The sequence below is a fragment of the Carassius gibelio genome, chromosome A17, assembly GCF_023724105.1.
Source record: "Carassius gibelio isolate Cgi1373 ecotype wild population from Czech Republic chromosome A17, carGib1.2-hapl.c, whole genome shotgun sequence".
Classification (NCBI taxonomy): Eukaryota; Metazoa; Chordata; class Actinopteri; order Cypriniformes; family Cyprinidae; genus Carassius; species Carassius gibelio.
The window spans coordinates 24,240,082-24,253,425 of NC_068387.1; the positions used below are offsets into that span (position 1 = coordinate 24,240,082).

At 35.4% G+C, this 13,344-nt stretch overlaps 1 protein-coding gene and 1 long non-coding RNA gene across 3 annotated transcripts; one reads left to right on the forward strand and one right to left on the reverse strand.

Annotated features, from left to right (window-relative positions):
* The first annotated feature begins 1,576 nt into the window (after nucleotides 1–1,576).
* Nucleotides 1,577–9,018, forward strand: LOC127933398 (uncharacterized). 2 transcript variants are annotated; one of them, XR_008147496.1, is made up of 5 exons: nucleotides 1,577–2,136; nucleotides 2,249–2,359; nucleotides 2,482–3,392; nucleotides 5,573–5,635; nucleotides 8,275–8,417. It is a non-coding gene; the product is annotated as an uncharacterized LOC127933398 (long non-coding RNA). The 2 variants fall into 2 exon arrangements; XR_008147497.1 differs by lacking the exon at nucleotides 5,573–5,635 and having other exon boundaries at nucleotides 8,275–9,018.
* Nucleotides 6,964–13,196, reverse strand: LOC127933396 (MFS-type transporter SLC18B1-like). Its single transcript, XM_052530385.1, has 14 exons — nucleotides 13,132–13,196; nucleotides 12,832–12,965; nucleotides 12,606–12,701; nucleotides 12,449–12,522; nucleotides 12,107–12,254; nucleotides 11,695–11,851; nucleotides 11,370–11,509; nucleotides 11,068–11,169; nucleotides 10,656–10,747; nucleotides 10,469–10,564; nucleotides 10,202–10,276; nucleotides 10,019–10,112; nucleotides 9,848–9,894; nucleotides 6,964–9,678 (listed from the first exon to the last, which is right to left on the reverse strand). Exons 1-14 carry the CDS (start codon nucleotides 13,151–13,153, stop codon nucleotides 9,591–9,593), a joined length of 1,365 nt encoding a protein of 454 aa, XP_052386345.1. The 5' UTR covers nucleotides 13,154–13,196; the 3' UTR covers nucleotides 6,964–9,590.
* Nucleotides 13,197–13,344: the final 148 nt, after the last annotated feature.

Genomic DNA, 13,344 nt, shown 5'->3' on the forward strand with positions numbered 1-13,344 from the left:
ACGTAAATGACTCAGTCAATAACATTAAACTCACTCAGGTTTAGAAGTCACTGATCCAGCACTGAGATTAGGAGGGATCCCTATGGACCAGCAGCTCTTCACAGACACACAGCTGGGTTCTGGAGCTGCTGCTTTATGTTTGTGAACATCCTGCTTTTCCTTTGTCTTCTCACAGAGACTCATTTTAAAAGCAGTGCTACAGAAACACAGCACAGAAATGTACAGCAATAGACATTTTTAGACATAAATGAATAAAGATAAATACAGAATAAAGCATTTAATTAAAATAGGAATGTCTTTGGTTTCAGCGTGTTGGTCAAATCCTTTTTAGGAACATTAATAATCCACATATTTAATACAAATTAAATAATCCTTTGTTTTGTCAGTCCAACTCGCAGGCAGTTTAATGGCTTCAGGAGCTGATCATAAAGGAAATCTGAGTGTTTGGATCTATCGATGACTGTCAGGAATAAAAGATTATTTCTAAAACACTGATTTAAAGTATTTTATAGGAGAGTTTAATGTATTTCTGTGTGACCACAAAATCTGACAGTATGTTCATCAGTCTGGGATGAAAGGTTATTAAGAGAATAAATCTATAGAGCACCATTTTTTTAAACAAGCTCACATTAGATTATGACTTCACTTAAGTAGTTTGAAAAATATTTAAACATATGGTAGTGAACATTAAATGATTCATAAAAATTTAATGGAGATTGTTAGTTCAAACTTACCTCTGTTTCAACAATGAATATCAACAACTTTATACAGTTTATAAATCCATTCAGTCTCTAGACAGCAGTATTAAAGTGATCTGATCTCAAACCGATTCACAGCACAATCAGTGTTCCTCTCCTTTCACAAAATGGATGGGTATGTTGAAACAACTTCACTTTTGACATACTGGTTCAGCTGGTTTAAATGTTTACCTGTGAGAGATAAAAGCAATGTTTGCGCATGTGTAAAACACCTAGAAAGGTGAAGTTTACATAATAAACAACACTAGCCTATCTACCATTTACAGAAAATATGAACAAGCACTGATAGTCAGCGAGCAAATGAACAAAATGACTCATTATGTTATATTATATTATATCATATCATATTAAATGATATTTGTTATTGAAATACAAAGTAATATATAAAACATATAAAACATTATTTTTTATGAATAGATTAATATAGGTGATATTGCTCAGAACGGCAGCAATCAAAAATACGTGAAGAGTGATTGCAATAAATCTGAAATTGAGTGAATATTGGGTCAACTTCGGGTGACACAGACCTTTGGTGGTGAGCTGAACGTACTGCACAATTCTGACTCGTTCGTCTTTTTGGTATTAATTTAACTAGTTTATTTATTTGTATTTATTTATTTTTTTGTTTGTTTATCCAAAGCAACTTGATGAACATTACAAGCAAGCTTGTATAAACCACAGACTGTATAAAAACAAACTAATAAACTTCGACGCTTTAGTTCTTGATTGATGCCAAGCGTGGATTGATGTGGCAACAATAACCACGGGAGGCGGGGCTTATCTTGTTGTTGTTGTTGTTGCTGTTGGAAACGATCACGCCAGCAATGGCTGCTCACTGAAATCATTCATGGATCCTCTACAGACATGATTCGTTTTCTTCGTCGCATTCACTGCATATAATGTACGTTTATTTGCCAGAAACTGTACATTTAACAGAAGACGTAAGGTGATTCGATAAATTTCCGCGCGAGACAAAATACTGTTCGTTTGCACTGATTGTTAGTAATGTTTTCAGCTAAGTTAGCGCGTGATGTTTAACAAAGCTACAATATCAAAAATCACTGATCTAAGCGGCATTTTTTTGTTATTTTTAGAATCGAACTAATAATCATATGAAAGAAGAGGTGTTTTAGAGATGTTTTGTGTTGGCGGTAAAGTTAAATATTACATAATCTGCTTAACTACAAATGCAGTTCTAGTAAGAATGACTACACAATTTCTAGGTGACTGTAAACAAGCCAATAAAGACTCTCTAAAGGTTCTATTAGATTTAGACATAGAAGTTATTCTTTGATGTCATTGTAATGTATGATATTACCAGTTTTAAGATTGTTGGTTCCAGAATGAAGTTGTCCATAGTTCATCAGAATGCCTGCAGGTGAGTAACGTTAAAGATCACCCATATTTGATCTATAACAACCCTTCTCTGTGTCACTGATGATCACGGATGCTTGAATGTGCTGGTTTGTATGTAAATCTCTGTTTGGCAGGTCAAAGTGATGTGTAAGCTAAGACCAAAGCTCGCTTTGATGAGGTGTTGAAGAGTTAACACAAACCCAGAAGCCAAACAGATCATTGACCAGTCTCAGGAAATCATTGTGGTTAGTAATAATAAAACCAATCTTTATTTAACCAAGAATATCATATTTGCTAACATAATTCACCCTGCAGCCTATTATGTCTGCAAAATCTATTATTTGCACTCCATCCTTTTTTCTTACAGCTTCAAACCTTGAAGAAGAACCTAGATTTGAGTAAAGATACTGAAGATGATGAAGCTATCCTCCATAACACATATGATCCAGCTCAGGGCAGCCCTAGATTCACCAAAAACAGGCGCAGAGAGAGAGAAGCATCAGAAAAGACCAACATAAACAATGCCGTAAGCGAGAAGGAACCAGCGCTGACCGGTGGGAAAAAGAAAAGCAAAAGGAAGCTCCCACAACCACCAGCTCTTGTACAAGATAAAGAAGACCACGAAAGGAGGACTAAGACAAAGATTGATGGAAAACACACTAGGAAGACTAGAAAAGGAAAGTGTCACAGTGTCTGGGTTGTGTTCCCTGGGGTTCCACTAGATGTCCTCCTTTCTCACGGTGTCTGTCACCAGATCACTTCCTGTTCCCTTATTTGGTCACCTTCCTCCTTGTTGTGTAATTGATTGTTTCCCCACCTGTCTCCTGTTTCCTCATTATCCTTCTGTGTATAAATACCCAGTCTGTCTTAGTCTGTGTTACGGAGTCCTTGTCTAATGTCTTTGCGTCTTACAGGTCCGTCAACTCTTGCCCTTGTCTTGCCTTGTGTTCGTGTCTTGTTTATGTGGATTGATGTTTTGGTTTCGACCCCTGCCTGGACTGTTTACCCCGATTGGAATACCCCTATTAAACTTACATACCTGCACTTGGTTCTCTCTCCTCGTTTCTGCAACACCGAACGTGACAGAAAGAGTAAAAATGGAAATGATGTCAGTAGACAGAAGGAAGAGACAGAGACAGAAGATTATTATCTGCAGGCGTATCAACATCAGATCTCACAAGAGGAAGAGAAGAAAGCTGCAGAGAGCCAGCTGCTAAACAATGAGTTGGAGAAGATGAAGGAGAAGGTGAAATCAAACAAACATGATGGTGACAGAAGGTAAAAATCCCATGTTTATAAATTTATATTGTGTAAAAACAAAAACACATATGCAAACTTTGTATTATATATTTATTGTGTTGCCTTAAGGTTCAATAAACTGTTCCATAATTTTTTTTTTTTGTTTTACAATTATTTGATATGGCTTTACAAGTGTTAACACTATGTTGGGAGTTTTTTGTCTGACCAAATGCATTCATTATTTTGTAGTTCTGTTGAATTCAAGGTTAAAAAAGCCTCAACCGTAGCCAACCTGTCATTAATTATTCATAATAAATGCATCTTAAAGCAATGCATTTTTTTTTAAGTTATCAAATTTAAAACTTTATAAACCGTAATCTCTTACGGGTATGCGCATACACTTTTATTTATATATGTATACACACACATTATCTCTCTATATGGCTCTGCATTGACTTAACATTGAAATCACTCGCTCCAGACGCTCTATTTGTGTCTTGTGTGAACGCAACATAAGAGTTGGATAGTGTTCTGTTTATTATGCAGTAACCTTAGGCCGAATATACAGTTACAGAGATTTGCACTAATGGCCAGGTTTGCCTTTGTTTTCTTTTTACCCAAGTTTAAATTTGTTTGTCTTAATTTTGTACTTGAATTTTCAATATTTTTTATGTTTTTATTTCTATGCATATCATATGGCAGCCTGCAATCTATTCAAATAAATACACCATTTTCTAAAATACTTAGTGTTTTTATTCTTCAATAGGTTAATATAAACATCTTATATACTAAAGAAGTTACAGGACGTAATAGCATTATTGAACATAAAAAATAGCGTCACAGTTACTTTACTGAGTAACTAATTATTTTTACAATGTGGTAACTGAGTTACTAACTCAATTACATTTTGGGAGAAGTAATTTGTAACTGTAACTAATTACTTTTTTCAAGTAAGATGACCAACACTGGTTACGATACGAAGGTCGTAGCACCGTAACTTCCGTGATGTCCCCGATGCGCGGAGACGGGTCAAGAAATTTTACTTAATTTGTGGGGTGGGCCAAATAATTTCATAAAAGCGGGACCCGCGGCTTGAACGCAGAATAAACTATTGTATTTATTTAGCAGCAGAGTCAGGGGCAGATCTACCGGGGTGGCATAGGGTGGCAAATGCCACCGTAAAAGAAAGCCTTGCCACCCCTGCTGCCACCCCAGTTGGCAGCAATGAATTAAAGGTTATGGCCAATTTGAAAATTGCACAATTGAATTAAATGTTTGATATTTATTAAAATAATGTGTAAATCATATGTAAATTATGCTACTCTTTCACATGGGCTCAAACGCAAATTTGAAGCTCAATAGCATTTGAGGAGAAAGACTTGCAGTCATAAAACAATTGTAATGTTTTCATCTAGGTGTCAGCTACAATGCAAATGCACAATGCACCTTATACATTTTTAATATATATTAAAATAAAGTATAAATCATTTAGGTACAAATGAGGCCCGTTTATCACTTTCAGGCACATTCCTGTGAAAGTTTTGTTTTGTTTTTTCAGGTTCCCTTACAAAAATTACCCATGGTTTTAACAATAACACCACAAATCATTGTTCTTGTAGCCATGGTAACTGCAAATTAACCATGGTTTTGTTACTTAATTTACAAAGTATTAATATACTGTAATATTTTTTTGTTGTTGCTATAAAAACAAACCTAAGCCACCAATAGCCTTTAAAATGACTTAAAATGCATTATATGAAAAATGAGGCAATAATGATTGGTTAATAATAACACCGTTACAATACATAATGTAGGCAAATACAAAATAAACAATTCACATGTTATTACAAATGCCTTGTAATTGCTGCTGTTACACTTGCAGGAGGATCAAATACTTGTTTAGGCTACTGACCAAACATTTCATTCAAATATTCTTTAAAAATCTTTCATATTTGGACACCTTTTTGCTATAGATGACACAGCCTTTATAATTTCTTCAACAAAAAACGTGCATATCACAACCCATACAAAAATAAACCATGGTTTTATCATATTCCTTTTGCATGATATCTGAATGCTTGAAACTATAAAATAAATCAGAGCCATAATAAAGTTATAGCCACAGGTAAATGTCGAGAGCTACAATTGTGATTTGTAAATAATATAATTTATTCATTTAGTTTTTCACTTGATTGAAGTTCTATTTTCTATTTTGGTAGGTGATTTTTTTCATCATCATATTTGAGGAAGGGGCACACATTTGGCCAGCAGCGACCCTGAAGGTGTTGTTCTACACGTCTCTGGGAATGTGTGCTCTACTACAACACACACACACACACACACACACACACACACACACACACACACACACACACACACTGAAGCATGCATGGTGTTTTCAGCTCTTCACTATTGACACATGATGTAAGCTACACATGCGCACGCCAGGACTCTATGAGAGGATTTCACCATTTCATTGATAAAACTATTGTCATTCATTCGTATCGTATACACAGACTGACAGAAACAGCAATGTCTTTACGACAACCTGTCAAAATAAAATCTCGGTATAACTTGAAGAAATTGAAACAGAAATATAGTACTATTGCACAGTAGAGTATGCTATACGTCAAGTAGGCCTATTAGCTAATAATAATAGTTAATAAAAAAAAAAACAGAAACTCTGTCTACAACTCACCAAAATAAAAGTTTAGTCTAAATTATGAAATTGCTTAGTAAAATATACTTAAAAGATATACTAAAACATTATTTTAAAGGAATATCACACAAGTTTTCATAGAGGTTTTAATTTAAACTTGCCAAAACAATAACACCATATTTTTCAAAAAGAGTTTCTAAAAGTACATTTGTATTTGTGCCTATAATGTTTATTTATTTATTATTATTTAATAAAACCTATGCTTCAGGGACCATATAACATCTAAGGCTAAATGTAGCTCTTGACTGGTTGAGTTAGATGATGATTAACACTAAACAGTAGAAAATCAGTTGAGTCTCCCCATCTGGAAATGTCATTGGCTGTTAAAATCTTGTGTTTCTTATAATAAATTGACATATTGATAACACTGAACCTTTTATAATGCTCTTAATGACATGTCGATTTATACTGTATGCATTAGTGAGTGTGAGGGGCTTATGGGGTATGGTCACTTATTCCTTATATGAACTGTTTCAAATGCAAGACATTGATTGCATGAGATAAAGTTTGTAAATGATAGCCTGTGTCCTTTTGTAGTGTGCACATATATTTATCATCAAACTGTGATAACTGTGACTAAATTCAGTATATATACGTCTGCCATGTTGCCACCCCTCAAAAATTCCTGCCCCCTTCTTGCCACCCCATCAATATTTTTCTAGATCCGCCCCTGAGCAGAGTTAATGTATGCAGTCGATTAATTATATTTATACATTTATGAATGACAAATTAATGCAAGATTTTTTAAATGTTAAAATTTTAAACTCCCCAATTGCACATATTGTAAAGTAAAAAAGTAGAGTAAACAGCTTTTGCAGTGTTTAAAGTGTCGATATTTACGCAACAACTCTAAAGAACCGAAGGATCTCATTGCTATGAAAAGACTGAAAAGCAGATTGTAAAAATGTATTTTGTAAAACTGTACATTTCTAGAAGTTGTTGCCATAAGGAATATGACAATAATTTGTAAATCTGTAAAAGTGTTTATAATGGGGTCAATCCCAAACCTGGGCTAGATGGGTATTATTCTGTATTAAGTTCTGTATCACATTCATGCACTAGTTCAAAAGACCTCAGAAGTAATCCAGTGTACTGTTCTGTAACATATGAGGTAATTCATTATTTTATACAAGGAGCTCTTAAGAATTTCAATTAAGTAAAAAAATGAACACCGTTTTTTCAGAATGGATTATATCTCATGTTACCAAACACCGTAAATAAGACAAAATATGTTTCACTTTAGTTGTAACTTAGTAAAATGTCCTCGTTACGGTCAAGATCGTCCAGTGAGGGAAAATTTGACCCTGGAGCAAGAAACCAGTCTTAAGTCGCTGGGGTATATTTGAAAAAACAAAAACAAAAAACACATGGTATGTGTCAAAATGAGCTTTAATGACAAAAAATCATTAGGATATTGAGTAAAGATCATGTTCCATTAAGATATTTTGTAAATTTCCTACCAGTAAATATATACAAACTTTAGTTTTGATTAGTAATATGCATTGCTGAGAATTCATGTGGCAATTTAATTAATATTTCAATTAATTTAATGCTGTTGTTTTCTTTTGCACCCTCAGATCCCAGATTTTGAAATAGTTGTATCTCGGTCGAATATTGTCGGATCCTAATAAACCATAAATCAACGGAATGCTTATTTATTCAGCTTTCATATAATTTTTTCATCTCAATTTAAAAAATAACTGGCACTTAAAATTGGTTTTGTGCTCCCGGGTCACATATGTCACCATACAATATTCCCAGAAACAAGGTAAAAGTTGAAGTGTTTCATCAACAGGCACATCTCAGCTGTGTTTAGTGTCAATGTCATCTCTTTACAATTATACATAAAACTTGAATACACTTTGCTTCCTCTCTAAATTCAATCTTCTTACAGGACTTTTGACATCTACTTCGTAAATGTTCACTGAACTCCTGTGTGCAGGTTCAACTGATCTTAAAATATTACACGTATGACATCTTTGTTGTTACAGTTTTTCTCAGTCACTTTGGTAAATTTCTCAGATCAGAATTGAAATTCTCAAAACTACCTGTTCGATTCTAACATCATTGTGTCACTTGTGCACATCAAAAAAGAAGTTTCTCATTTCTTTGAACAAGTTTCAAGTGTCATGTTGATTGGATCTTGGCCAAAATGAAAATGCATGTAATTCATAAAACTAATTTTGTGTCTTCTGGATATAGCGTATAATGGAACTGGAAGCAAGTGAACCACCGCACAGCTTCCTCTACATGGATGAAGCTGGCTTCAACCTAACAAAACGTAGAAGGAGGGGTCGAACTATCATCGGCCACAGAGCTACGGTTGATGTGCCAGGCCAACGGGGCGGAAACATAACCATGGGTTGTGCAATCGTGTGCCAACGCATATTCCCATTATTGGGCCATACAATACAGAGCTTGTCACCATTTTAGACACTCTCTACAGGGATCTCATCCCTGAACAAGAGAGGGGTCAGATTGGAGATCACCTGCCAAAGTATGTGATCGTTAGGGACCACGTCAGTTTCCATCATTCCAACATCATCAGGCAATGGTTTGCTGCCCATGACAGGATGCTGATGGAGTTCCTCCCACCCTACTCTCCATTCCTTAAACCCATTTAGGAATTTTTTTCAGCATTTAGATGGAAAGTATATGATCATCAGCCACATACACAAATGACCCTTGTGGCTGCCATGGATGCAGCATGTGACGACATCACAGCAGATGCCTGTAGAGGCTGGATAAGACACTCAAAAAGATGCATTGCAAGAGAAGATGTTCGTTGTGATGTGGATGAGAATTTGTGACCCAACAGACAGGATCGTCAAGAGGTGTAGGAAGATTGCAATTCCTTACTTTAATTTCTACAGCATGCATGTACAGTTTTTCCTATGTTCACATTTCTTCTTTAGGTTTTTTTTTTGTGTGCTATTCAGTGCTGTCTTTTCACTTCTGTATCTCAATGACATGTTCTGTCAATAAAATACTGTACAAACAGTAAGAGTGAAAATTTGAATCTTTTCCATTCTCTTGCAATTACACTCACACACATACTAAGATGTAATTTACAATTGACAATAATTGTCATCAAAACTTTAGCTAGTTTCCATCAGAACATCCCTCCAGAGTACACTGTTATATTGACAACATAACCTAACAATTTGACTGTCTTATCCGTACACAATGACACGAGGACTTGTCATTCTGATGGCACTGACATGTTCATTGACAAAGATATTTACTTTTGAGAGATGAACTAAGGATTTTGAGTAAGAGAGTGGCTTTTGCAGGTTGCAAGGTGTTTTGATGTTTTTACAAATTGTTTTGAGAAATGCACTTACTGTTTTACAAATTGTGAGTTTGATTTCGAGAAATGTACCAAAGTGACTGAGAAAAACTGTAAACTGACCTCCGCGTTTTTCATTTGTCATCTGTCAATTATATCCCACATCACCAGTATTCATCAGCAATATGATTACATTGTTCTCCCATTAAAAAGCTTGCAGTGGCTTATTTCAGCTGACATCAACCCTGAGAGGATCTGTCTTGGGGAGAAGAGGGGATTTTTCTCCTTGCAATAATGATGTGCTGGCCTTTTGTGACCTGAAAAAAAAGAACGTGCATGATCAACTGTTTTTTAACTATTCCACTTTTTCCAACTTAAGAAATACAGAATGATATATATATATATATATTAATATTTTAATTTGAAAGAATATTTACCACATTGCTGAATAAAATAATAAATATATACATTAAAAAATGTACTTACTTCTTTTGTATGTCCTCTATTGTGATATATATGACTTGTAGTAAGGCCTAGAGAATGTTAAGGTAAACTTGAGCCAATAAATAAATCAATATTTACTTTAAATTCATAACCAATTGAGAAAATGCAGATCTACTCTAAAATGTGTCTGTTATGTATAGAGTTTGTTCTTACAGCGAGAAAGGTGAGTGCGCCTTGAACTCCTGCGCTCCATTCGAAGTCGAGTGCTTGTGTGATGTATCCTCCAAAAGTCGGCCCAAAGAACATCCTTTAGCCAGAAACAGATGATTCAGGTTTCATGAGGGGGAATTCTAAAGAATATTAAATATTGCACGTAAACTTAATTTTAATACACACCCAGCAGACCATACTGCTGAGAACAAGCCTGACACCAATCCCAGCGTACTCAAGCCCTCCTCAAAGCCATTTTCACTGCAATACGAGGAACATGTGTGTCAAAACATTGTCTTGTTATATTTCGCTCAGGTTCAGTGTTAACTGCATTTATTCAAACCATTTCAGGAATTTCGTGTGACATAACTGAGTGAATTAAAGTCACAGACACAGGGACCTCTAATAATGGTTAACTGGGAGTGGATTTGTATGATGAAGGATTTGCCTCACTGTGCACAAGCGATCATCTCAGCAAAGGTGGGGATACAGGTCATACAGAGAGAGAAGCCCACCACGATCAGCATGAGGACGGTCAGCCAGAGCTGACTGAACACACAAAAACATTTCAACCATTATTGACAGATTTGTGCTTCAATGAAACATTGCCATTCAAAAAAAACTCATATGAATGTTTCACCTTTTAATATGGAAAACAGGAAGTGGGCCGAGGAAACAAAAGCTCACCGCTGTGGCCATTCCTCCAATCACCATCATCCATTTCCTAATCGACTGCATGAGAATCATTTAACAGCCAGATAAAGCTAGTTATATTTACACTTATGTTTCAAAACAAAACATTTCCAAAAGAAAATATCCTTAAAAAAAAAAAAAAACATTCTTAATAAATCTCTATAAAATAATAAATAGCATTTTATATATATATATAAAATCTAAATCTTAAACATATAAATGCAATTTAAATAAATGCATACATGCATATATAATAAAGCATCAGAAGTCATTAGGAATTTCAAACATTTCAAAATTTTGTTCTATAAGAATTTTTCATCTTCACTGTCATTTTGTTAATTGTTTATATATTGACTTACAGGATATTTATCACTGATCACACCAAAGACGGGTGATGCCGCCCCATACGGCAGTGACAGACCAATCATGAGCAGCCCCACTGAACCGGCACTGAGATTAAGCTGTTCACAAAAAAAAAAAAAAAAAATGTTTTAGATAGTTATTACACTGTGTGAGAACCTTAATATTAATATTTACAATAGTATTTTGGAATGAAGTGTTCAGAACATTTCCCCTGATTTTAAACTATGGTGAGTTTCCATCTAGTCTCTCGCTATATATATGTTTTAGTGTATTATATATTCAGTTTTAGTGTTCTAACCTTTTCTATGGCAAATATGGACAGTGTTGCATCCAGGAAGCCAAGTCCTGAACTCAACGTGAACACCACGAAGCAGATGAGAAGGATCTTTATTCTGGTACACAATCTGAGGAAGGAATTCTGGGAAGAAGGAACAGCGTCTATATTGGAATGAAATAAACAGACACGTCTATCTCCATGGCTAGAGGGCAAACAATAACAGAAGCAGACAAAAGGCAATCACATCCTTGAGACATAACTTAACCAGGAGTGTGCTACATGGAATAGTCTTAAACTGAATCATTCAAAACATGTAATGTTTAACTAATATGAAGTTGGCACAAACCAAAGCTTGGTAAAATCCACAAATTGAGAGGCACTGTCACAAACAGAAGACATCCGGTGAAAACGAATGGGATTTCGTATCCAAATGACTGATAGAGCCAGCCGCCCAATGGAGGCCCCAATATCAGCCCAAGACCTGTAAAAATCTCCATGAAGCCCTGAGAGATCAAGATAGCACTGATTACAGCTTACTGCAGAGACACATTTAACATTTCAGCACACTTGTGTGAATATTAAAATCATGAGAATGGTTCCATCATTGTGTATGCCTGGACCGTGAGAAACCAAACAACCAGTCAGACTGAATAAATGAATCTAGACAGAAACAGCACATCTTTTGTGACGTGCAATAGTGCTTCCTTTGTCACTTTACTCCTGAAAACACTGAAAAACAAGCACTGACCACAACTCACCAAAACAGTCGCTATGTTGTCGGGGAAAACTTTTGCTAAAACTGCAAAAGACGATGTAACGGCGGCAGAAAAGCCAATTGCATTTATGCACCGTGTGATAAAACAGAGCACGATGAAAACCGTCCCATCAGACACTCGGTCAAGAAACCTGCTGAAGAAATGATATCATTAATGATGAAATACCAAAAATGAGTGTTACACAAGTTTTCCTCTATTTTTCCAGAGTGTAAGGTAATTTGATCAACATTTAGGCATAATCTAGCATTAATAGACAAGGATTTAAAGACACAAAATACTCATATAAATGTTTAAAACACAACAAACCATCACAGATTCACTGACCCGAAGAGAACAGTGGATCCACTCGATACGAACAACCCTGCCACGATCATAAACTTGGCTCCTATCTGGACAATCTGAAACAGAGGTCAAATGCACTGATATAGTGTGCAATCCATAATGGAAAGCTGTTTATCTTCTGAAATAATGATTAACTTACATATTTACCGAGTAACAATGAGCCCACTAAAGTACATAATGCATAGATTCCGAATATTAAACCAATCATAGCTTGACTGACACCTTTCTTCTTTGCCTAGAAAATGAATCAGATCAAAAGTAATACATTCACACATGTTCTCCCACTGTGAGAAACTTGAAATACATTAAACAATTGTTAAAAATTCAATATACAAGTCAAATTCAATGAAATATCATCAATGTACCTCATTTGGGAAAAATGGTCCCAGAATGGAATAACAGATCATTGAACTGAAGTTTATGGAGGCCATTGCAATAAGTGTTAATATCTGTTGTCTGGACATTTTAGTGGCTGGAGTCTCTGATGGTGAAGAATCACCTATACAACGTCCACATGCATTTCTTGATTAGTAAACAAACACTGTAAAATGCTTAAGAATAATTTGTTGGAATTGTCAAACGCGCTAAAAGATCAAAACTCATTCAAAACGTTTCTAAATGCTGATCACCCAACAACAATCAATCATTTAAATTCATGTACATACCTATATCTTCATCGATATCCATTGTCAAGTCTCTGACCGCGTGGTTAACCTGTCAGCTGGGAAACTCAACAGTGAGTGAGGTCTCCGATTCTCAAAAGAATCATTGTTTTCAACTGAATCGTTTCAATTGTTCGGTCGAACCGATTCGCAAAGCGCGGATCACTCAGCCGTGTTTAAGGAAAAAAACTTAGAACAATATTGGAAATGATTGAC

Bases quoted from the DNA above. Each gene is read 5' to 3' on its own strand.
- LOC127933396 (XM_052530385.1), bottom strand. From the start codon at position 13,153: ATGGATATCGATGAAGATATAG. The intron at 12,255-12,448 runs GTCAGTGAATCT...TTTCTTCAGCAG, and splicing joins GGATCCACTGTTCTCTTCGG to GTTTCTTGACCGAGTGTCTG. The intron at 11,852-12,106 runs GTGAGTTGTGGT...TTGATCTCTCAG, and splicing joins ACAACATAGCGACTGTTTTG to GGCTTCATGGAGATTTTTAC.